We start from the raw sequence: 25,304 nt of genomic DNA, 5'->3' as shown, positions 1-25,304 counted from the left end.
ACTAGATAAGGCTGCTCAAAGCCCCATCCAACCTAGCCTTGAACATTTCCAGGGATGGGGCATCCACAGCTTCTCTGGGCAACCTGTTCCAGTGCCTCACCACTCTCAGAGTAAAGAATTTCCTCCTTATATCTAATCTAAACCTACCCTCTTTTAATTTAAAGCCATTACCCCTTGTCCTATCACTACACTCCATGACAAAGAGTCCCTCTCTAGCTTTCCTGTAGCCCCCTTTAGGTACTGAAAGGCTGCTATAAGGTCTCCCCAGAACCTGCTCTTCTCCAGGCTGAACAACACCAGCTCCCTCAGCCTGTCTTCATGGAACAGATGTTCCAGCCCCTTGATCATCTTTGTGTTCCTCCTCTGGACTTGTTCTAATACATCCATGTCCTTCTGGCGCTGAGGGTCCCAGAGCTGAACACAGCACTGCAGGTGGGGTCTCACAAGAGCAGAGCAGAGGGGGAGAATCACCTCCCTCGCCCTGCTCACCATGCTTCTTCTGATGCAGCCCAAGGTACAGTTGGCTTTGTGGGCTGAAGGTGCACAGGAATGTGCACCTACACATTCATGTCAAGCTTCTTGTCCTTCTCCTCAGGGCTGCTTTCAATCCATTCTCCACCCAGCCTGCATCTGTGCTTGGGATTGCCCGGGCCCTGGTGCAGGACCTTGCACTTGGCCTTGTTGAATTTCATGAGGTTTGCACAGGCCCACCTCTCAAGCCTGTCCAGGTCCCTCTGGATGGCATCCATTCCCTCCAGTGTGTCAACCTCACCACACAGCTTGGTGTGATTGGCAGACTTGCCGTGGGTGCACTCAATCTCACTGTCCATGTCACCAACAAAGATGTTAAACAGTGTTGGTCCCAATACTGACCCCTGAGGAATACCACTCATTACTGATCTCCACATTGTGGCCACTCTCTTTCTAAAGAAAATCTCTTTTCAGCGTGGCATTTTCAATGGTTTGCAACGGATTTCCATGACTGAAATGATCCCTTGTTCAACTGATAGCTGGAGTGAGCTTCAGGGAAAGAGGGGAAGGCTCCAAGGAGAGTCCAGCTCACACACCTCTGATTAATTGCTGTAGACTCCCTAGAGCTTCACAGAGCAGTGTTGAGATGTAGCCACAATACAACCAGTGCTAAGGAGCCCAAAGAACAATGCAGGTTGGGACAGAAGAGTGCACACACATGGATTCAGAGGCAAGCAGATGCCCTGGGAAGTTTTCTGCCAAAAGATATCACAGAGGAAGGGAGTGTGCAGATGTGAGGTGAGAAAAGCTGTCCAGGTCCCAAGAAAGCCCAGCAGTATGGACAACAGGGAAGGAAAGGAGATTCCATGAGCGAGAAGTGCACAGGCACAGATGAAGGCTGCTCTGCTCTGGGTAGCTCCAGGGAGCAGCAACAGAAGAGTGCAAAGAGGGTGACAGAAGGGCAAGTCTGCAGTGATCATCATCATCGTCTTGTTTACCTTTGCAAAGGACTGCAGCTAGCATTTAATTGCAAATACCTGCTATCCTGCCAGGTGACCTTCAAACAGCAGCAGTGAGGTGTGCATGCAGCTGAGTGTTGAAAGCCAAAGGCAGATTTTCAAGGCTCCTTAGAAAATGGATTAATCAAGACACCACCACAAGCAGGGCTATCTTTTGTCTACTAGACCTGCAGCACCTTGCAGCCTGCAGCTCCCACTAGGCAAAAGTACAGGGCAGATCTTTTGGTGTCTTTGGTTGCTTTTCTAGTCTTAACACATTTCTAGGCAACTCAGGTGTGTCCTCACACTCCCTGCAACATGAATGAGAAAGCCACCTGCTCCTGCCCTTGCCAGACACATTGCCCTCCTGAGAACGAAGAGTTGCACCCTGCCAGATGCAGCCATTACCCACACATGCAGGAAGCGTCAGCTGGGAGTTGTATGGCCAGATGTGCCATAAGCAGTGTGCAGGATCAGGGCCTTGCTGTGACTGGCACTGTTCATTCAGTCTTCCTCTTGCAAGCGGATTGCTAGTGGCTGGAAAGAAGGAGCCGAACTGGCGCACAGGGCTCTGGTGGAAGACACTCACTGCCCATGCATGCAGCTGGAACTGTTTGCATTGTAATGGGACAGACAGAGTGTGAGTCAGAAAAAAAGGAGTGGCACTGCTTCAGTTAGCTTACTCTGGACACCTTTCCTGTCATGGCTGGAAAGAAAGCAAAGCTAACTTCACAGGCAGAAGGTCTGAGCATGGGTTGTCTTCCCCAGGTTTTGAAAGCACTGGCTTTTTACAGGCAGAGCAACTGAGGAGGAGGCTATGTGATTTTCCAGCCTCACAAAATAAAGACTCATGACTGCAAACACTGCTGAGGCAGAGGTTAATAGAGAAAAATAATGCCAGAAAGCAGTGGGAGAAAAATACCTTCCTTCACATGTGACCAGTGCTAATAAAGCACAACAGCAGAGAAACCAACAGGCTGCATCGCAGAGAGTCTAGGCTCCCACAGTGGCCATTGTGAACGGCAGGAGGAAGAGCTTAGGCAACATAGCTTGTACACAGTCATCCCTCCCTTGGTCACACCCGTCCAGCTTCTGGCAACCACTGTAGGGACTTTCTGAGCTGGAGGGTGCATCCAAACCATCATGTTAAGCAATATAATTATTATAACCAAGATAATAATAAAACCACCTAACCTCAGACTCCATCCACTGAGCTCTAAGAGATGGAGCACACATTCTAGGATGAAAACCAGAAGCAACTTCATTCATCACAAAGCTATGGTTTAATTACTTGTGTTCTGGTGAGTTTTGCTTCTCAGAAATTCTTAAAAAAAATAAAACATCAAGCTCACCATTTTTCTTTCCTCCTTGCCCCTTTTAAAAAAAATACATAGACTGTAAGTTTATTTAAAATGTAAATTAACCACATTGCTAGTGACAGATAACAAAGATAAACATTTATGCTAAGCTGCAATTTTTCTTATCTCCCAAGATTGTTTTACTTGATACTCTGAAAGCATGAAACAAAATCATAGATCACGCGCAGAACCTCCCACTTTCTGCTTGAATGACAGATGGCTCAAGACATTTGCTGGCTTCTTCACTTACCACTTCTCACATTCAGGCTGCCTTTTGCGGTGTCTTTCCCTAAAACGTTCTCCGCTTCACAGCTGTACTCCCCAGCATCTTCCAGCTTCACCTTGTTGAACTGCAGTCTGGAAATCTTTCTGTTGAAAAGTACAGCAGACATTTCTTATTCAGTTGCTAACCATCTTCATAAATTGATAACCATTCCTGGCCCTACTACACAGCCTAGTAAGTCACCCCTTCTGGAAGAGATGGGCTGCCCAGTCTCACAAGCTGAATAGACCAGGTCAGGATTCAAATGAGACCCTTCCCAGGAATCACAGCCATCACGATTTCCTAAATGAACATCTCCTCTGATCCCATTGCTCTTAGCCTGATGCCATGGTTTGGTCTGACATCTGCTCTCATTTTCAGAAAGGCCACATATGGACAGTCAAAAAGTCTCATGAGGGGTTGAACGCAAGAGCCCCAGCTCCCCAGCAAACAGACTTTCTGTACCGGAGAAAAGCCACTTTACTGAAGGACAGCAAGATCTGTCTGCAAAAGGAGATGAGGAGATGAGCAGCACATTCTGCACCTTCCTCAGCAAGGAAGCAGCTCAACTGCTGTGGCATGCCTCCCTGGCCATGTCCAGCAGTGCCACACGCTCTATCTCAAACACGCATACTATGGTCATAGGGTAGTGCACCCACGTATTCCATCCTGCAAACTAAATTTCTGTGGTTTGACCTAGCAAATAGCTTGTAGCTGTATCCAGGCAAATGGGACAAGTACTTTGTCTCCCCCCAAAACACACACTCCAATGCACTACAAACATGTGAGGCTGAACACCACATGGTCATCTTATTGCCAGAAACACCTAGAAAGAGCAGAAGACACCATATGTGATGACTGCCCATGTGACCTAACAACCTGTGCTCAGTGTCTCATGGGAGTGGGAGCAGCTCTGTGGTGGTACAGGGGAAAAGAGCATCACCTTTCCCATCACCTGTGACTGATGTCTCATTCTCCAGAATGCCTCTGACTAAAAGGCAAAACCCTTTGTTAACTAGTTCAACAGAGATCTTTAGCGGCCTTCAACACACACCAAAGGCTGATTGAGACTCACTCCCTCATTAGGCTTTCTGTTTTATTAGATTTCTTTCTGGCTTAGACAGCTTACCAAAAAACACCCTGTGTTCTCTTCTGGTGGGAATATCTCTCTCTGCTTTCTACCCTTTTGTCTACAAGCTTTTGTCTCAAGTCTGTGTCATACAGTAACTAGACTGAGAAGTTTGTCAGCACTGACAGCTTCAAAAAGAGGTCCCACTGGCCTGGCCTACGTTTCTGAAGGCAAATAAAATTCCTCTTATGTGGAAAAATATCATTAGCTTTGGAAATATTTGCGAAGTTACGTATGTCATCTAAGAAAGACTTTTCTTCGGACTGTTGAAAAGATATTCTATACAAAATCCTTCACAGAAGCACACTGACATCTCTTTAACACCCTGACATGCTGTTCTGCTGGAGCCAGGGCACAAGGACACAGCATGAACATCTCACTAGTTATATTAGTAAATTAAAAGCACTGGAGATAACTTGGTACAGCTCCCAGGATAGAGGTGCTGCCCCATTTTGCAGGATGTGGTCAAGTGTTCAATTGCATAAGTTTAGGCCCCAGGTGGAGCAATTTTTAAATGAATCTTGACAGTGTGCTTCCTGAATCCCCCTAATCCACAGTACAAAGACATTTATTTGGGCCAACACATTCAAACAAGGGGACCTAAACTAGCAGGCTGATTCAGTGTGGTGCAAAACTTCCTTGGCTCCCAGTGTGGTATACTTCCCTGAAATCTCTCAAGTCTCCGAGGGTAACCTGCAATAAATAGTCCTGGGCATTATGGCCCTCACTGCTGTGATGCCTCAGGAGTTAACATGCACCCAGGAGACACAAAGCATTTAAGGGCCGCCAGGGCCTGTTGCTGCCCATTGACAGTTGGGTGCTGCTTCTTACTGGGGAGGTATGATGGGCACCTGAGGAAGGGGGCTGTTGGCACTGTGGGGCTGTAGTGCTCAGTGCAGGACCATGTTCCCCTCTCCCTCGAAAGAGATGGGTGTAGTAACAGCAAAGGGTCAAGGTGGACTCCCAGTAGTACTGCACAGATTCCCAGCAAGACTGCCCTCAGCACAGCCATTACTTTCTCTCAGTTGTCTCAACCTTCACTGACAGAACACACCATCTGTTTCATAAACCACCCCTAGTCAGGCTTGCAGCTACTGCTGCAACACAAAAAGAAAAGCAGCACGTGTTGAAAGCAGCAAGACAGGGATGCTCACACAGCTTTGAAGAGCTTTAACCTAGAATCCTGTAGAGAACACCAGCCTTGCACACCAGCATGTTGAGGATATCTGGTGCATAGCTGAAAGCATTAATGAACATGCTGCCTTCAGCTGCCAGAGGACAGATATTCTAATGATTATTGGCCACACCATGATCTCACACGCACAGCATGTTTCACTGCATGCAGTAACTGGAAAAATCCATTACAGCATTAGAATATCACCTAGGTATGTGATCATTTCCAGATAAAGGTTTTTAAGTCCCAAAGATACAAATTAGTAAGTAATTTAGTGACACAAAAAGCTAATGAAAGGGGTCATACTTGACAGATTCATCTCCAAGAACATGATGAGAGACATGTGGTCTTTTACCTGGAACTGGAGGAGAATGTGATCAGAATAAAAAGCAATGCTGGTATTTATAGAACCTCAGCATCAAGGTGAAACGAAAGAGGATTATTTGTTTTAATGCTCAAGATTGTTATACTGCCAAAAGAGCTTATTTTTATTTTCTATCACAGTTTGCTGAATTTCTCCTGGATTGCAAGATCCCCTTGAAAAATCATGAGCTTTTTCTTGCTTTTTAAACCCAGCCTAATGGTCTGAGGAGTATGATGTATAATGTCAAGTAACAGACTTCAGGGAGAGAGATGAAAGGTACAGAAGCAGATGAGATTTAATGTAGAGCATAGACACAGTAAAGAGAAATTCCGTATTCCAGTAAGCACATAAACAGTCAGAGAAATATCTTGTTTCACAGCATTAGTCATGCACCTTTTAATTCACATGGATAATGCTTGCACACTAGATGAACTTAACTGAGAATGTAAAACAGATTAGACTTTACCTGACCTATGTGTAGCGAAGAGAAAGATGACTAGTCCAACTCTGTTCTATCTTACTACCTTCAAGTGCTTCTGAAATACCTCAAAACTGCATAGGAAATTAGTTTTGCAAGTTTGTGTTCTTCCTGTTGCCCCTGGGGGTAGACATTTTGTTTATTTGACAGCTGAGGTGTGTTTTTAAAGAAATACCAAGTATTAGCACTAAGAGGAATTACGTTGCTCACAATAGTTTTGTACCAAGTCCCCTTCTTCTCTCCTGGGCAAAGTGTTTCCTGGGGACACTAGCCTCTGGGAAAACCCTGTCGTGTGCTTTCAGGAGGGTGCCTGGCTGCCAGACGATGCCATTCTTCTGGAGGAAGGCACTGCCCTGGGCTGATTGTTCAGTGAAAGGGCCAGGGTCCCTGACAGATGCCATCATTTCACTGTAGTGCAACTCTGTTGACATTTCTTTACTCCAGGGGAAAATCTGCCTCATTGTATTTTCTGACCCTCAGCACATATGACTTAGCCACGCACTAATTATCTCCTGTAGTGCCAGTAGAGGAGTAAGCCATGGGGAATATGTTGTCTGCAAGCTCTGGGGGATAGAATTCACAAGGAGACCTTCAGCCTGGCCAGAACAGGATCCCCAAAAATACCTTTTCAGCCAAAAGAAAGAGTCCCCCAGAGGGCAGTTTGGAGTGCCAATCTCCAGATTACAATGGGAAACATGGAGATCTGCCCTTGGCCACGGCCTACACAAAGATCCTGGCAAATTCTGGCCAGGAAGGGTGGCCTCATTGCTGTAAGTTCGTCATCTCAGAGTTAGACATCTAAATATGAGCTTGGGCCCTGAGGCCTCCTGTACAGTCAGAGGAAAAGAAACAGGCACTTCATCTCATCTAGAGAGGAACTTTTCATGACAGAAGTCATGCTCCCACTAGCACTTTGGTTAGCTTGAATCATTTTTCTCCTCTTCCCTACTGCTAAGTGGAAATGGGACCTTTTTCCCGGTCAACACCTCACAAAGCTATTCACCTCAATGCCTACTGCAGCAGCCACAAGCTACCTTAGAGACACCTACGTTTCACTGAAGATTCAGTGATCCCAATGTGAGTTCAACTTCTTATGCATCATGCAGGACAAAAATAGCTCTAGGATTACAACTATTATAGTATTTTATTAGTCTTCTAAAATAGGGTAGCTAACACATAAGTAATAAAAAAGGCAAAGAATTAGTTTTGAGGGGAATTGGAAGACTATGCCTTATTTAGACTCTAAATTGTCAATGAACACTCTCCATAGTAAACATACATGAGATCCTAGCAATAAAAAATTCCCAGATTTGACCATCATAAAGGACACACTGAATAGACTGCTGTGGTTATCTATTAACTCATTTCCTCTCTGAACAGACAGCTGGTGGCAGGAAGCACAGCAATACTGCAGAGAGCAGAAAGGCCAGTACTGTGGCATGTGTACTGCTTACCCAACAAAGATTTAATTGGTGCCTTGTCCTGGCATTCAGCACGGTGGTGAATTTGCCCTGAGAGAGTAGGTTTATGACTGGCAAGAAGATTCAGAATATCCAATTATTCCTCTTACAGTCGAGAAGCATTATCCAGCGACCACCAAATATCCGGTGGCTGGAGCAGGGGCTCTCAGTGTCCTCACTTTAGAGAACACATTCATCTTCCCCAAGAAGCAGTGAGATAAAGTCAGGTAGAAGATCATTGGAATGTGAAGCAGAATGGGGATGGCCTTGGCAAAGCACCTCTGTTAGGGCAGAAATGGCAGCCAGGAGCATCCTCTTCCCTGCACAGCCAGATGGAAACCACTCCAATCTCTTCCCTGCCTTCAGTTACAGAGCAGCACAACAGAGCTGGGCAAGCCAGCTGTGCCATGGAGTGCTTGAGAACAATAAACAGCTACCGTGTTGGCTGCTATTAACTCTAGGGCATGACCTGGCTAGCTCAGGATCAGCTTTAAGAACAGCAAATGGGAAAGCGGGGAAGAAAACAACCCTCAATCAAATAAGAGGGGTAATAAAAGGAAGCTTCAGACTTTTCAACTCAGCTACCATCCCTTCTGCCATGGGCAAAGTCCTCCTTCCTCCTCCCCTCACACCATCACCTGCCCCACTCAGTGTTCGACCTGCTGGGACTGTGGGAATAGCAGGCATGGGAGACAGTTAATGTCCTTGTGGGTGCCCAGGATAGAACCGACCACCCCCAGACCCCCTTTACCTGTTCTCTCCTACCCCTGTCCCCCCACATTAAAGTGCTGTTCTAACCTGAAAAGCAGATTTGCCCCTTCTCTGCTCAGCAGTGCTGTTCTCTCTCTGTTCTCAAGCTTGGGACAAGCTGATTTTAAAAGAAAGATTCGACCAGTCCTCAGTCTGCAGAGCTGACACTGACACTGGTCTGAGAGCAAGAGCGGGAGTCCCTTCTGGGTCATGCATTGTCAACAAAAGGGGAAAAGATCAATAAGTACGCTCCAAAGAGCAGGGTCACTTGTGCAACCATCCTCAAATTCAGCCCCAGGCTGCATCTCTGAATTGCCATTGATGTCCAGGCAACAAGAAAAGGTGTACGGCAGCAGAGGCAGCGTAATCCAACCACACACCCATTCCCAGAGTGGACTTTGTAGCTGCTCTGTTGATGTGTTGCTGCTCTTGTGCTGGCAAGTCTGTGGCAGCTACCAGAGCGTGAAATCAACACACACATAAAAGCTGAGTTTTGGGCTACAGCTGAGGCATGGACCTGATGTCAGAGTGGGTTCCCTTGTATTTCTTGTCCTGGAATTCAAGGCAATTGATCCATCCCAAGAATACTTAGAATTTCCCTCAAACCCCAATGCCAAGATTTGAATTCATTTGGGAGAATGTAGATCCTGGAGCAATATAATGAGGCCAGATCAGAGCAGGTTCTTTTCCTGTTTATCTCACATACACAAGAACCAGGGACTTCACACTACCAAATGCAGAACAGATATCTCCCTGTTCCAAAGAGCAAATAACCTACACAGAGAGACAAGAAACCCCAGGCAGGTATGCAGTTAGGACAATATGCAGAGGCCTCACTATCTCAGCAATGAAACCACATCTAATTCTGTAAGCTGGGAGGAGAAGAAAAGGTTGGTGCTGCTGGGAAGAAGGCATATTGCTCCTTGTTTAGAAGTGTATCACATATTAGATGGAGACTGATAGGATGGGCAATTCAGAGGTAGGACCAAAACTTCAGGGACTGCCAGACAGAAAAGGAAGGCCAGAGAGAGCTTGTAGAGCAAAACTAAATAGTTTTGAAGAATCAGGGGAGGTAGAGAGGGAAATGCCATACTAAAAGCCACAGTCTTTGTGGGAGATGTGCAGAGTACAGGAATGCAGACATGCAAAGCCAGGCTGCAAATATTCAGATCAGGGAAAAGCATGTCTATCAGGAACAGAGACATAAGGTCATGGAAAAGCAGCATGGGATGACACCTTCAGGTGGATGGTGTCACCCCTCCAAAACCTCTGCAAAATGCATCACCATGATATTACATGGTGTTGTGCAAGAGATTCAGTTACAGTCTCGAGGCTCCTTTCTGAGTTTGGAGTTTTGGGGATGTCATTCATTTCTTCCTAAGTCTCTTTTCTGCAGATGATGTGTGTCACAGATACTTGCCAGTGCCTGATCCATGAAGTATAATGGGGACCGGGGAAACTCATGACTGTGGGTATAAAACGTGCTATCCCAGATGAACTGCCTACAGCTTCAGCCAGCACCCCAGTCCTCCTCCCCCAAGTGCCAGGTAAAGCATTAAACTGGATGAATGGGATTTCAATTCATGTCTCAAAGAAGGTGCTTCAGCATAAGTTGTGACATTTTGCAGCTGCAGTGGGTAAGATCTATAAGGAAAGGATATATATATATATATATATATAAAAAAAAAAACAGACAATATAATTAGAAAAAATAGACAAAACTTCAGGCATATAAACCTTCTTCCATAGCTAAGTTTGCACACACCATCAGTTGAAGCAGCCTAGCATCTGGCTATAACTTAGTAGCCCTTATAAGTCAATTGTTGTTGATCAAATAACCATTCCCTGAAACTCTAAGGAGCCCCAGCTTGCAGGCTTTGTGGATTGTTCTCGCTCAAGACCCAACCACTTCTCCTTTCAGTTCTCAAGTTCCCTGGTTCAGTCCCAGGTGCATTGGCCAAAATGATGTCCATCATCATCTCCTTTAAAACAACAAACAGTCAAACAAAGGAGATGCTCTTTTTCAAACCCCCCTCCAATAAACTGCCTTCAGCAGCTAAACCAAATCCCAAATATCGGAGACTTATAATGACATCGTGAGAGTTAGCAAGACAGAAGCTTCCCTGGTGACTGTAACAACACCGGTGCTTGAGAAGAGTCTTAGCTTCAAGGCATCTGGAATTGCTCTTGCAAGATCCATTGTCAAGTGAGCTTTTTCCTTTGTTTAAAAATGTCAGCCTGAAGACCCCTGCCAGAGTGGTGGTATAGCCTACTTGGGTTCACTCTGTCTCCCACAAGGCTTCAACAGTTCTCTTTGCCCCTCCTTGTCTCCAGGCTTAATTAGGAAATCATTTATCTTTATTGGCACTCTCTTTCCCCTGCTGCTTTGGCATTACTATTATTTTTTGCCTTCATTCCAGAGCAGTGAGCTGTACAGGGAAGACCACAGCCCCATTCATTGTGGGTGGGGAATAATCTACTGCAGGGAACTATACAAGGAAGACCCCAGCAATGAATCTGCCCCAGCTAGCTTTGCCTGAGGGACTACTGTACAGAAACAGGAGAGGAGGGTATCCCTTGGCTCCACTTACAGGCTAACAATAGGGATTCCTGGTGATACTGAAAGTAGGACACTACTCCCAAGGGATGTCATATGGTCAGCCTGTCCCAAACTGAACTGCCAACCTTCTCCAGTCTAACGATACGCCTACTTCATCAGCCCAGGAATCTCCCTTGGTAAGAGAGCACACAAAAAGAAGAGGCTGTAAGGACAGCCACAGAGAGCAGACTACCAGGCTCTTGGACACCCCACCCACCTTCAGTGGACAATCTGCATGTCTCAGAGCCCTGAGTGAGCCTGAAGTGGGGTAGATTCCCTGCACCTCAGCAAACAGAAACTACCTTCGCTTTCTCCACAGTTGTCATTCGATCATTTGCCAGGACAGTTAGAAAGTCAAACCTCAACCTTAACTTCTTGGGACCCAGTGGCCTTGAACCATATCAGGTGCACTCAGCAGTAAACGGTATCTTTCTGGCAGATTAGAAGGGGTGGACCAGTCACTATGCTTTACTTTCACTGTAGTATGCAATTCTTTCTGGGTAAATTCTCTAGATTCCATCAACTGTGTTTTTTTCTTCCACCTTAAAAAGAAGTTTCCTCTCCATGCAAGCCAGGCTTGCCCCAGCCTGTTGCTAATTACAGATGGAACACACAGTTCAAAAAGAAGGAATCAGAATTGTTCTCCTCCCTCCAGCAAATATCCATTGGAAAAAAATAAAATAAAATACTCCTTTGCCTGATGGCACCAGAAATTTTGCCGGTAAGTTTAAAAAACAAGAGGAAAGATGATTGGAAAAGCTGAAGAGCTGACATGGTTACCTGCTCCTCTCCTCCTGATAACATATATTCCTCTTATTCTTTAACTCTAAGAAGGCCAGTGGGATCAGATAAAAGCTTGATCATATCTGAGCAAAAGAGGGCTTCAGTTTATCTTTCTAGCTAAGGATCTTAAGGCTGTTTAAACACACAGGGCAATATCCATTCTGCAGGGAGGAAAGTCAAGGACAAAGCGGTTAAGAGTAGTGATGTAGGGTAGTTATGTTCTTCTTGTTTCCCATCCTAAACCTGTATGTTGTCTAAGGACCACAGAGCTACAGATAGAGTCAGACCCAAAGCTGTGCCCAGCTCTGCAGAGGACTCATGTGACCAAGGGACACAGTATGCACAACACCTCCATCACCTGGCAGGGATCGTTTTGCCTAGCTGCAGCAAACAACTCTGTTAGATCTTTGGATCAAACTCTTAAATAAATGATGATGTGCACCCGGGCAGGAGCTGCATGGTCTGAGGATTTTTGCCTTTTGTGCTTTCCCTGTGGAAGTCCCTCCCCAGTGTTCAATTTCAGTTTTAGTCCTTTCAAACCACTCTCTACTCTTCACTGTAAGAAAAAGCAAACGATTATCTTGAGACCAATGTTATCTCTAATTGGAGCCACATGTAAATCCCATTCTTCTTGAATTAATCATCATCTAGTAAGCCTTCCTTTCTCAGCTTTACAGTTTAGGATACTTCTGCTAACAGGCTGGAATTAATGACATGCATTCATCTCCCATGCCCAGTTTTGGTTCCCTCCGCTACTCATCCCCATTAGCTACTTAATGATGACACACAGAGTCATAAGGACTCCCTTGTTCAACCTGCATCAGCACAGAACAATTTTTAACGTACTTTTTTGCCTGCAGCCAAGTCCAGAAGGAAGCAGGTCCAATGCCAGTGATCACTTTGCCCTCAATTTTCAAGTACTGAGACCTAGCAAATGCCATGGAAAGAACAGCCTGAAAGCTGAACGTGGCAGACTGGGTACACACTGGTTATCCTCCCAGAATTACTTGGAGAAGTGTTCTTGCACTGTTGTCTGCTCAATAAGGGGCAAGGAGTTATCTTCTCTGAGCCGTCTCAGCTCAATACTACTAGATTCCAGGCTCTGTGTTGTCTGGTCTACCAGTCCAGAATGTAAACAATACTGGGTGGCAGATGAGCACGGACACTTTGGGACTCATAGCTTTGCTGCTGAGGGAGCCTCAGATATTGGAGGAGGCAGGTGCTCAGCTTTCTTTAAAATGTCTATCCTTTAGCTTATTTTGCCAGCAGGAAGCACTTCTAACATGCACATGTTTTTGGCTTGTCACTGGTAGGCTGTGAGCCAACATGTTGCCATGGAAACTAGTAAATGTGAAGTTTTGACTTGACAGCAGTGTTTTGAAGAAAGAGTATCAACCTTGTTCCATATGTTCGTACCCCTGACCCAGGGATTGTATGCCCCTGTGCCACGGTGGGTGGGATGCCATCCTGTCACAGCTTTACACTGGACACAAGTGCATGGGAGGCATGAAAGGACAGTGATCTCTGGGAGAACAGCACGGAAATGCTGCAGAGGAACTGCAGATCCCTCCCATTGCCAGATCCCTCTGCAGTGAGGTCTGCTGGGTGTCTGGGCTGGGACAAACCCTCTCTGGCTCTGGGGAACAGCTCCTCAGCAGCCTGAGAAATCAGCATAAATGAACTCAGGACCCACAAGCTGCCCACCCACAGGGACATGGCATCCACCAAGGTGGAACTGTGAGGTACAGACCTTCCTTTTGGTCATTCCACTTCCAGACACCCATCGGCAAACAGGGAACGGCAAGACTCGGGCCATAAGGCTGACAAGGGCCATTGAAACAGTGACAGCAGCTGAGCAGAGACAGCTCTTCCTGAGCAGACCACATCCACCAGTCATCTTGGTTCTGCTGATGTTTCTGGCCTAAGCTTTCCACTGACCACCCTTCTGCCTTGTGTCAAAATGTCCATGAATCCTGCAGTTATTCTGACAGAGGCTGACCATTTTGAGCGTGACTTTAAAATTAACCAACAGGATTGAAATTAAATTAGAGCAACTGACAATGACCCATTTGAGCAATTAAAGAAGAGTTTCTAACTGATTTTTAGTGGCTTCTAATTTTTAAAATGGATACTCTATCAATTTCATATGAAAAGAGATGAACTATTTTTCATATACTAAGACATAACATATGCTGGCAAAGAATTAGTTTTAAGATTTCCAAGGGATTAGACAGTTGCAAGCTGACTTTGTTGCTGGCTAAGTCAGGATATATGAATGTAAGCATAGTCACATTTACAGGATAATTTTAGGATATATCATGTATAAATATTTGGCCCTGAAAAGATATCAACATGGATCAATTTAAATGAATTTCCAGTGAGAGCCCTTCTGCACTGGTTCCTGTCCCTGGTCAGACCTCTGCAGCTGTTTCCCCTTCCTTGGCTACCTGTTTGATTTTGCAGCATTACCCAAGAAGAAACCCTCAAGAAAAATGATGCACATTGAATACTTTAATTTGCTTGACATCTAAGGTGAGTGGCCACTTCCAGTTATGGCCTGCAATGGGGCCTTGCTATGGGGCTTCCATGAATAAGCACCAGTTTACTGATACAACCAGCTTTCTCAGCCATTGTCTATCCTGGCAGTCCATCGAATTGCACAGCCCTGCCATGTCTGGCCACCTGACTCTGCTACCTCTGCCCCCAGGCATTGGGCTTGTGTTCCCAGCTGTGCCATGCACCACTCTGGTCTGTTCATGGCAGGAAGGGCAGCAGGAGAGGTGCTTATCTACCCTTGCAGGAATGGGATGAAACAGTTCCAAAAAGCCTTGAAGATACCTCTGTAGAAGGCACTACCCAAGGCATGTATGGATGGAAGAGCACTCCTGCGTCCTCCATCAGGAAGGCTACAGCTAAGCTATGCGTTCTTAAATACAGTTTCAACCAACAGATCTGAACTTAGCTCGCTCACTGGGGCCTGTTTCACCCAGTGTTTTGGCATTGCCTGAATGAGGTGCCATGGCCCATGGCCATTGGATGACACACACCAAGAGCACTGCCCAAAAGCTTTGCTGTGTGGGGAGTTTGGGGCAGATGGGACTTGCCCTGGATGCAGTGATGCAAGCTCTTATGTGCCAGCCAACAGGCATCACCTTGGCAGGTGGCTGCAGGCCCTAGTCAGGCTGAGTATCACAGGGTGTCCTTGCATCTTTGTGACTGAGATGCTTTTGAGTCCACCTAAACTGAGGAGAGAAGAGAGCGATTCCTCCCACGTTTGCAGGCCCTATGTAGGCTTGTGGGGCAAAAGCTGAGTTCTGAGTAGCTTCTGCATTCGCAAAGCAGGTTCCACCCCAGGTGACCTGAGCTGCCCACAACCAGCCTACAGTCAGCAGGGAAGGAGTAATCTCAGGTCACTGGATGCCCATCTCAGACATCTAATGACAAAGTTCCCCAAGGAGAGCCCCATCTAAAAATTATGTCTCTCTTCTGTGTGTGCCTCATTCCTCTCTCTCTGCTCATTGTGGAGGAAAATGGGACTAGCAGTGCTTGAGAGATGGCACCTGAACCTTTCTCACACTCCCAGGCATAGCAAACAGCCTGTACATGGTCCTGTGACTCTGAGGAAGCATCTCTGGAGAGGTCGGCACCACTTGTAGCAAGTTAGGAATTTTGCAAGGGCGCTCACCAAGACCCAGACTCTCAGTGTTTGTTAGCAGAGGTAGAGCAGCCCCGTAGCATACTTACTTCCCATTCCCATATTTGATCCGGATGTCTTTGCTCTTCTTCAGCTCTTTGCCATCTTTAAACCATTTGTAGGATGGCTGAGGGTTGCCAGCAGTCGCCTCACATTTCAGTGAGATCTTTTCACCAACATGAACGTTTGGACTTTTCAGTTTCTTCAGTTTGGGAGGGACAGCTACAAAAAGAGAAACCAGACAATGTGAAACCTGCCTCTTTCAGACGTTGCACACACATGATGAGAACCCACCAAGTCCCCGTCTGAAACATGTGTGCTATCCCCACTGCTGCATAATGAGGGGTGGGGGCATGCATGCCAGCTCCACACCCCAGATTCCACTAGCACCCAGCAGGGAGGCAGCACTGAGTCAGAAACAACTGACTGGTGACGGAGGCACCCCCAGGTCGGCTCCCTCTTTTCTCAGCACCACATGGCCAGATCTGATGGCTCTATGGCTGCCCTTACTCAGAGTGGTTCCATGCATCTCCTTCTAGAGCAGGGGCTTGCTTTGCTGTCCTGCCAGGCCAGAGGCAGGATGCAGAAGCTCAGTCTCTTTGGAGACTGTTTTCCTCTGCATCCTGCCCTTGCTGTTAATGATTACCAACACCTCCATGATCTCTGCCACTGCATCAGACATGCTGCCAATCCTACAGGTCCACCAACCCCACCTGGAGCATTTAATTGCAGAAAGAACAGAGGTGGGCCACAGGGACCCATGCCTCTTTCCTCCTGCTTGTGCACAACAGATGTTCCCACTCCTGTTTGTGTGGTCCAACATCTGAACCACCCCCAGGGAGGGACAGCTGCTAAAATGGACAATCTTTAGCATGACAGCATCACCAGCAAAGCAACAGCCACTGAGAGGGGCTAAAATGAAAGCCTACATGTGTAAAGGATGAGAAAGGAGTGACAGCAATTCTTCAGGTCACAGTTAGAATGGTGAAAGAATAAAGCTGTTTAAAAGTATCTTAGGACCTGTAATGTCATGCTGGCCAACTTGAAGCTGGGCTCTGCATGTGAGCTTTTCTGAGTGTCTCAGAGAGGGGATTTTGCCATGCACCTGGAACACCAGGCAGAAGAGAGACAGACGCTTCTTATCAATCTCTGCCAGGCTTTATATTACACCTGACATGCAAGGGTTAGCAGGCTTGCAATTTTTCTTTCACCTCTGCACTCCTCCAGCTCCCCTTTTCATTTTCAGATCTAACCTTAAAAAAGAAAATAACAAGTTCCTAGTTTTGCCTTAAGAATATTGGTAACAATGGTTTCCACTTGTCTAAGATGTTAAGAGATAAAGTATTTCCTCTGACTTATATCCACGAGCTTTCTTTTAACTGCCTAGTGCATTCTGATCTTGTGATAAGGGGCAGAAATAAAAGGAGGAGGGATTGGATGGGTTTCATTAGACAAATCACTATTTTGTGATTTGTATGTATTCTTCTTTCACCCTCCTTGCCAAGCTAAATTATCATAGATTGGTTTTATTTAAAGACTGTTTTCACTGAAGGTGATCTTATACGAAAGAAATAAAAAGCACTGCAATCATCAGGCATATGTTCACTTGGCAGGAAGCTCTGAGGACTCTTTTATTCCTTTGTTTTATATGTGAGGCCATTGGAAACTAAATTGTCCTTAATCAAAAAGATACAAGCTTTTACAGAAACAGAACAGATCAGACTAACAGGAATTGTCTGGGCCAAGCTAACCATGAGTGAAAGACAACCACAAGAGACGTCTGCAACTGTGAGAGGAGAGGTGTCTGTTATGAGTGGGCATAGCAGCAGGTCTGGTCCCAGGCACACCAGACTTTCAGCTGGCTCTGAATAGCACAGCTCAGCTACTCTGGCTCGAAGGCACATAAGCAGTCTTTAGAATCAGGAGTGCAAAGGAAGCATGTTTAGCACACCAAGGGAAAAGGAATAAACTGCACTGAATACTTTACCCTCCTGTTATTTCTGCACACCCAAGCCTGCTGCAGGCTCCCTAGAAATCTGTGCCACAGGCAACAGGATGGGGAGGGCTGCATGTGTTAATGCAGCAGAAACAGTAATAAAAACAGTTTGGACAGCTATGGGCATTTCCTTTAGGCTGAACACAAGTCTTGCACTGCCTCCCAGGTCACTGTGCTTTGGTACAGAGAAAGAGACTTCTGAATAAAAGTGATCTCAACTTTCCCCAAATTTCAGAAGTTCTGTGAAACTCCATGGTGCCCTGGGTTTTGCAAAGCCAATATCCCTGGTCCTTGCCTGGAAATGGGTCATCCAAAAGAGCAGGAAAGCAATGAATGGGGAAGAGAGCTTGTCTCTTCTCAGAACACTCTGCACAGCAAGTCAGAAAGGTAAACAGGACCTTGTTTTCATAGGGGTCATTTTGGGGAATAGAGAAATAGATTGTCAAATATTTATTCTGTCTGAATGTGTGTGTCAGTTGGCTGCTATTGTATGCTGAGGTCACTGTGTACCATGCCAACATTATACATATGCCTTAAATACTGGCAAGGTCCTGACCTTGGCAGTGGTGCATGTGCTTCATATTAGTTCCAGGCTGGATGTCTGCAGTATTATGAAGCAGGCAGCATGGCCTGGGAGAAAGATATGCTGATCCCAACCCTCTCTACAGAAAATGCTGACAGTAGCAGTGCAAAGCCCAGAAACCCAGAGATCATGAACAACATGGACAAGGATGAGCATGAAATCTTCCAAGATCTCTATTCCCCAGTTCCTCCTCTCCAACGTGAAATACATCTCAGCCAAACCGACATAGGAGTCTCTTGCCCCTTGTGCTCCTGGCCACCAATGATAACGTGCTTGACATTCCCCAACAGGCAGGTAAAGAGATGGAGTCCACATCACACAAGACAGGGGCTTTGCCTGCCTCACACTCCTCTAGCAGAGTCTGGCCCAGAAAAAGGGAGAACATGTTTCTGGCCCAGACTGCATGTTTTTGGCTGTCTTACTACAGGAGAGAAAGGGACTGTGCATTCAGCTCACAAGTCACAATTTGCAGACTGTAATTTGCCTGTTAAATCAGACAGGTCAGTTAAAGGGAAAATAGTTTGGACTGTGTCTGGGAACAGTACTATGCACATAGACACAGCGCTGAGTTCACCGATGTCCAGCACATCTGTGTGCCTTAGTGCACCAGTGTGGCTTGTGCTTGGGAAGAGCAGGCAGAGAGCATGCAGATGCAGCACCCAGAACCATGCACAGGCTGCTCTGTCTGAACGGGAAGCAGCGCAGCCAGTGTGGAAGCCCAGACCTTGTCTCCTATAAGGGCTGCTCTGATCTGGAAATGCTCTCTTCATAATTCCTGCATCTTGTAGAAAAACACAGAAATCCTCATGTAAGGCCATTAACTGATGATAAGCCTGCTGCATGCCAGCCAAAGACTTTCCACTGCTTTTTGTTCTTATTGTTTAAACTGCAGCCCTTCTTCCTAAACTGAATTTCTTTAACTTTGGCTTGCAGCCAACAGATCTTTCTGCCTTTCTCTGGTAAATTTGAATCCCATCTAACAACCAGAAACCTCTTCCCTTTTTAGGTACTTGTAAACTATGAATGAATCACCTTTCAAACTTCTCTACCGGTAAACTAAAGTAGCCTGAGAGACTAAAGCAGCACACTTAGCTAATACTGGAATATGTCAAAGAATGTTTTAAATCTTGGTTCATTTCCAGCTTTACCATCTACCCATTTCCTATCTCTGCCCCAAACAAATCACAAAGTTGAAGCTCAGAAAGTTGTAAGCTAGGTTCAAACAAATGTGAGGATTTTAAGTGTCCCGTTTTCTTAGTGTTGTGCACATGTTGGTTCATTTTACCTTTTCAAATACGTCAGAAAAAACAAGTCAAGACAACATGCCATACCTGGCAAACAGTCTCAGCAGTATACCAAGGGAGGTCCAAGTCCAATTTCCCTACTTTTCCACCAGCTGCCTGCTTCCCAGCCTCCTCTTCACAGGTTAATGCTGCTCTGATGCAGGCACTACAAATTTTGGCAGACTCAAAACACTAAACCAGGCCCACCCAAATCACTTCATCCATGTGGCGCTGGAGACCCGAAGTTGCCTTTTCAGCACCTCATCATCTGAATCTTATTGAATTGAATCTTATTGAATCTTATTGAATCTTATGTTTTGCTAGTTCATGGTCTCCTCCACACCTAGGTGAGCAACACATATCACACAGTCACCACCACCACTGGGTTCATGAAAATGAGGAGAGGGTTTGTGTCTGTACTTGTTCAACTGTAGCTATAGGTAGCTTCGGGTAAACATTTAGGACCCCTACCTCTGGTCACCTTGTAATCCAGCCAAGCACTCCTCTATCCAAATTCAGGTCTTCTCTCTGTGGAGGTGAAGACCCACCAGCCTCACAAAGCCCAAGGTGTTGGACAGAAGAAGCAGCTGCACCCCAGGAAATTTTATTAACACATGACCATGTCAAGGATATAGCGTGCTGCAGAAAGGAAGGTTTAACCATGATAGAGCTGGGACAAACAATAAATATATATTTTCTTTGGGTTTTTCTCACTCCAAAGTCAGATTAAACCCAAGTAACCATTAGATCTCAGCCTATGCTACTTGTGTAGGCTGCAAGCACTAAAGTAACCCTAAAAGGTGCCAGGACCCAGATCAACAAATGCACACAATTCCTTAGTCAGTTTCAAGAGTCATGTTCTACAAAGAGGCCTTTGCAGGAGAGGTTTGCCTGCTGACAGCAGTCCTGGAGCCTATTGCTAAGTTACCACCATCTTATGGAGAGAAGGTTACAAATGTCTAAAAAGTGATCCCAAAATTGCACCATATGAGCTGCTTGAACATCCACCTTACAAGGGCTTATATGTATGCCCTGCTTTAATTAATTCACTTCTGATTAAATTTGATATTACATTGAAATACTTTGATGATAACAGCACCTCTTTTACTTCTGAGGATGCCTAAAAGCACCTTAGAGCCAGAAGTCAAAATATAATTAACCATAAATGGGCAGAGTGCCCAAACAGAGTCCAACAATGAAACAGCAACAAAACCACATCCCACCCACAAAATGTCTATATAAACAACACTTCAGCAGCATAAAGCAGACGTAAGTACCCCTGGGAAAGGTGCTCAGTGAACTCTTTAAGAGCCAACAATGCTAGCCACAACCACTACTTCAAGAGTTGTGTCTTGTTCACTATAAGAGATCCTAAAAAACAGACAACCTACAAATACATCTGGGGTCTCCAGGCAATAGACATCATGAGTAGACATGACTTATTTTCCTGTCCTCTTCCATGTAGTGGCAGCTACTGGAGACTCCCCTGTGCTGCCAGGCACACAGGAGGTGGTAAAATGTTTTGGTAGCTGAATTGGGGAGGACAGGCTCCTTCTGTGTCTCTCTCAGCAGCTGAGGAAGAAGGTAAATTAGCTTGAATTCCCATGGTCACAACAATGAGAGGCTAAAAGTGCTTTCTCACAGGAATAAGGGGAGATGCAAAGAGAGTTAGGACCTACAAACTCACAGGTGATGCCTTGACATGCCTACATTAGAGCAATGGCTCTAACTTCAGAGTGTGCTGAAAGCACACTCTTGCCAACACTGCCCCTGACTGTAATCCTCAGGTGAGGACACCCCTCCTCTGCCAGAAGCAGAGGGAAGCTGCACAGGTGAGCTGCACAGTGACATGCAGAACTGAGACCCTTCCCAAGCCAACAGTTTTGTCCCTAGGAACTGCAGTCTCCTAAGGTTTGTGTTGGAAATGGGACGTTTTCCACAAGATGTTGGCCCCAGGATAGCCCTTTGACGCAAGTGCCAGGGCATCTAGCTTCTGGTCTACTGTGCTGGGGTGTAGAAGCTGCAGGTCCATTAATTTCTCCAGGGGTCTCAATACTCACAGTTCTCAATAGGGAAATCTTGACACCAAGAGAGCCTATGTAGGCACAGTCCTATAGGTTTCCATGTTCCTTGCCATTGAGTTACAAGATCTGCAGGCATGACACAAGTCCAGGCTCTGTCTCAGAGGTTGTTCTCTGAGGTCCTTTTGGAGATCCCCCACTACTTTGTGGTTCTAAGTCCCACTTTTCCCATAGGCCTTCCCTTTAATGTAGGGCACCTTATATGGGAGAGTTCCAATGCTCTCCCAGATGGAAAATTTTAGTATTCATCTTCCCATGGAAATGTTTTGCAGCCTAGACTTGCTCCAAATTCAAATACAGAAACTTTTGCAAAGATGGCATTTCTTACCAAAAGAAAGTTTTCTGTTTCTATTATCTCTATTACAAGGTGTGCCCCGGCACAATGTTTCACCACACAGGTCTGAAGACTAGAATTGTGTTTGGTGCACAATCTGCACTGGGCTAATACATTGGGCGAATATATCTTACTTTCTTACTAAGGCAGCCCTACTGCTTCTGTCATGTTGCTGTCTCTGCTATGTTTATCAGAGGTGATGCTCCTTCAGCCTGTTTCTGCTTTGGCCTAAACCTGAAAAGGAGAAAAAAAGAAAAAAAAAAATTTCAGTAGCAGCAGCTCCTTCCCACCTTGACTCTTTGACTGTTCCAATACTCGCTGCAAACACTACTTGTCAAACAGGGACTCATTCTGAAGAAAGCTCCCTCCAGACAGAACATGAAGTCCACTTGGGAAAGACAGAAACAAACAAACAAAAAACAAACAAACAAAAACCCTTGCTTAATGCAGCTATGGCTGTGCATCTAAAAAGGCTGTGGCTTCTGTAGCTGGGAATCTGAATAGAGTTTTATTCCTTGTTGTTCTGTGACGGCAAAGTCAGAAGAACTGCTCTGAGTCTATGACCCTCCAGTGCCACTGAAAGTAACAGGGCCGTTATTTAACTAAATCATAGAATCATAGAATGGTTTGGGTTGGAAGGGACCTTAAAGATCACCTAGCTACACCCCCCCATCCCCCAACACAAAACCCTATCAAAAATATGGGAGGTAGCAAAAAACCCTGGCAGATACAACCTCCACAAGTCACCTAAGAGTCTAGAGCCTGTACAGAGAACCTCCGTGTGTAACTGACACATCACCTCATCCCACTCTCTGCTGCAACCTACCAGTGGGTAGTTACAGGCTCCAAACTGGGAATATAAAATATAATAGTGTCCATTATATGTCTTTTGCTTTATGCAAGTTATGTTTCCAGTTTATGCAAAAAGGATGGTCAGAGCTTCTCACAGCTGTTAATGTGAGTGTCTTTGCCTGCTGCAGCAGCTCACTTACACTTCTGCAGTCCTGGGCAGCGGTATGCACCATGGAAACCAAAATGGCATGTTTCTCTTTTACATGATCTGTGACAGTTGGGACTCCACTGTGGCAAACATTGATGTGGCCCAGTTTGCTGGCCACCTTGCCTTCACTGTCCATGAGTCTATCTGTGCAGTAACTGCAAAGATAGAGCCTTCAGCTGAGGTTAATATCTGAAAGCTCTCCAAGGACCCAAGAGACATATTCTGTTCCTAACATGCACTATGCTGCTGTGCCCTTCCCACAGATATATGCCAACAGCAGTCTGAGACATACCTTTGCATTCCTGGGAAGAGTCCTGGAGAGGACTCAAATAACTGGAAATGAGAACATGCTGAAATGACTGAGCTCTGCAGAGCTGGTGTTGGAATGAAGCTTGGAAACCTTGCTGGAGCCAGAACATTATTGCTCTCTGCATGTCCCATTGCATCCCTCCCATATAAGTTTTTTCCCTTAACTAGGTTTCTCTAGTGCTCTTTGTCTCAGGGAAAACTGACTACAATGCCAATCTGTAGCACTACATATTTTTCAAACTTTGAGTTACAACAATCAGTATTTCCATGACCATTTTTATCAGCCAAAGAAAATTGACTGGAAAGTTGCAAGAGGGTTTGCTGACTTAGGTTCATTCTCTATAGGATACCTCTTGCAGCTCAAACCACAGGAAAATGTGCCACTAAGCCAGCAATTTCACTTTCCTCTTACAAATTCTGGTTCCACTTACATAAGCAAGCAACTGATAAATTCCTCTTCCTCCACATTTCTCTTTCCCACATTTAGTATTTAGTTATTCTTCTTCCAAGTGAAAGTTTTTAAATTGCTATATGATTTGGCCCAAAGCCCTAAGCTGAAATCTCAACTCCATTGAAATCAATCAGCATTTGGCCACTGGGCAAGGGTGTATTCCCAATACGCAGGCTTTTCACCCAAATTGTTCAGACAGTTAGGGTATGCTTATACCATGGAGTGGTCAGAAGTGATGGAGGTACAGATGCACATGGCCACTCAAATGCTTACCTGAATAGCACAACAGCTACAAAGAATGCACGTACAAATATCCAATACTAAAATCCTGGGCTGAAGTGGTTGGATTTGCCAAGCCTAGTACTCTATGAACACTAGCTGGTTTGCAAACAACGTAATTGGAGTAGAATTGCTATTGTGTTTGTTTGTTTTGAATATTTTTGGCCAGGAAGTTGTCCTGGAGGTATAGTTGAGCATAAGTGGTCTGATGGAAAAATGTCATTCATTCTGTTCCTATTAAAACCAAAAACAATAGCCACACAGAGACAGCAGTGACAATTTCTGCTCTTCATGCCTCTAACAATGTGTTTTCAACCCTAAAGGCAACATCTTGTTTGTACCCAATTGATTCTGGGATCATATTTTATATAATCAAATATATCTTTAAACAAAGATACATTTTATGAACTGCTCAATTTCCAGATGACCTTGGAAACTGCAGTTCATAAAATATAGTTTTATCTCTATCTTCAAAATCAGCTTGAAAAATGGCCCACCCGTACTCAATAGACCACCAGTCAGTCAAGACCCATCCAACAAACAAATTATCCAAAGCATCCAAAACTTTAAAATACATTAATTCTTTGTTTCAACCATTGAATAATAAGCACAAACTCTTTGCCCTATCACCATTGTAAGGACCTGGGTGGCATCCATCATCTTTCAATCACCAAAGGAAAGTATAATCCTCACCCCAGGAGACAAAATGATCCAAGAAAAAAAATTAAAAAAATGAAACCATATATAGATCCCTTACAGTCATGGCAAAGCTGAAGGCTGTTTCAGGTTACAGGGGTGGATTTGCTATTGTAAAATGGCCATTAGTGGAATGTCATCAATATTAGAAGGATGAAAAAAAACTATTTGGTGTTTTATGGTGCTATCAACCATGGAAGTGTTTCTTTAAAACATTGGAAAGACAAAAAAAAAAAAAGAACAAAACAACCCTCAGTCAAAGCAAAGTGAAACCCTTTTAAAAGAAACTGTCTGCATCACCTGGCCTCTACCAATGACAAGAGGATAGAAAATATACCATTATGGACCATTACAAGTAAACTTGCAAAAGCAAGAGTCACCATGGATAGAGAACACCCCCAAATGCTAGCTACCTATTCCTTCAGTTAAACCAGCAAGAAGTGCCACTACAAACAGATAAATGTAGCTGAGCCTCTGAATGAGGCACAAGGTTTACCAACTAACTGCATGTTCACATTGCCTTCTGCTCTTTCTTTCTGCCTAACTCAGCCTCATGCCCATCAAATTTAGGTGTAAAAGTCAAGGACCAAGGATGCACTCTTAGCTTTAGATAGCACAGCACATCTGGACATCTTTTTCCTTCCCTCTCAGTATATTGTACTAAAAGAGAATGAAGGTCCCAGAAGTGTTAAATTACTAAGATGTGAAGTCTGAGGTCAGGTAGACCATAAGGCATGCAGCACCATCTGCAAGAGAAACCCTTCAAATCTAT

At 45.1% G+C, this 25,304-nt stretch overlaps 1 protein-coding gene across 1 annotated transcript in view; it reads right to left on the bottom strand.

Moving 5' to 3' along the window:
* Positions 1-25,304, bottom strand: part of NRG2 (neuregulin 2) — a 174,378-nt gene that overhangs the window by 48,706 nt on the left and 100,368 nt on the right. The window contains exons 2-3 of the mRNA XM_035559706.1: positions 15,571-15,742; positions 3,078-3,196 (exon numbers count right to left, since the gene is read on the bottom strand). Of these exons, the coding sequence (XP_035415599.1) occupies positions 3,078-3,196; positions 15,571-15,742 (291 nt within the window). The remainder of the gene's footprint in view (positions 1-3,077; positions 3,197-15,570; positions 15,743-25,304) is intronic.

Source organism: Cygnus atratus, chromosome 14 (genome assembly GCF_013377495.2).
Source record: "Cygnus atratus isolate AKBS03 ecotype Queensland, Australia chromosome 14, CAtr_DNAZoo_HiC_assembly, whole genome shotgun sequence".
Classification (NCBI taxonomy): domain Eukaryota; kingdom Metazoa; phylum Chordata; class Aves; order Anseriformes; family Anatidae; genus Cygnus; species Cygnus atratus.
Note: the sequence above shows the minus strand (reverse complement) of the source record. Positions and strands in the feature narration are given on the sequence as shown.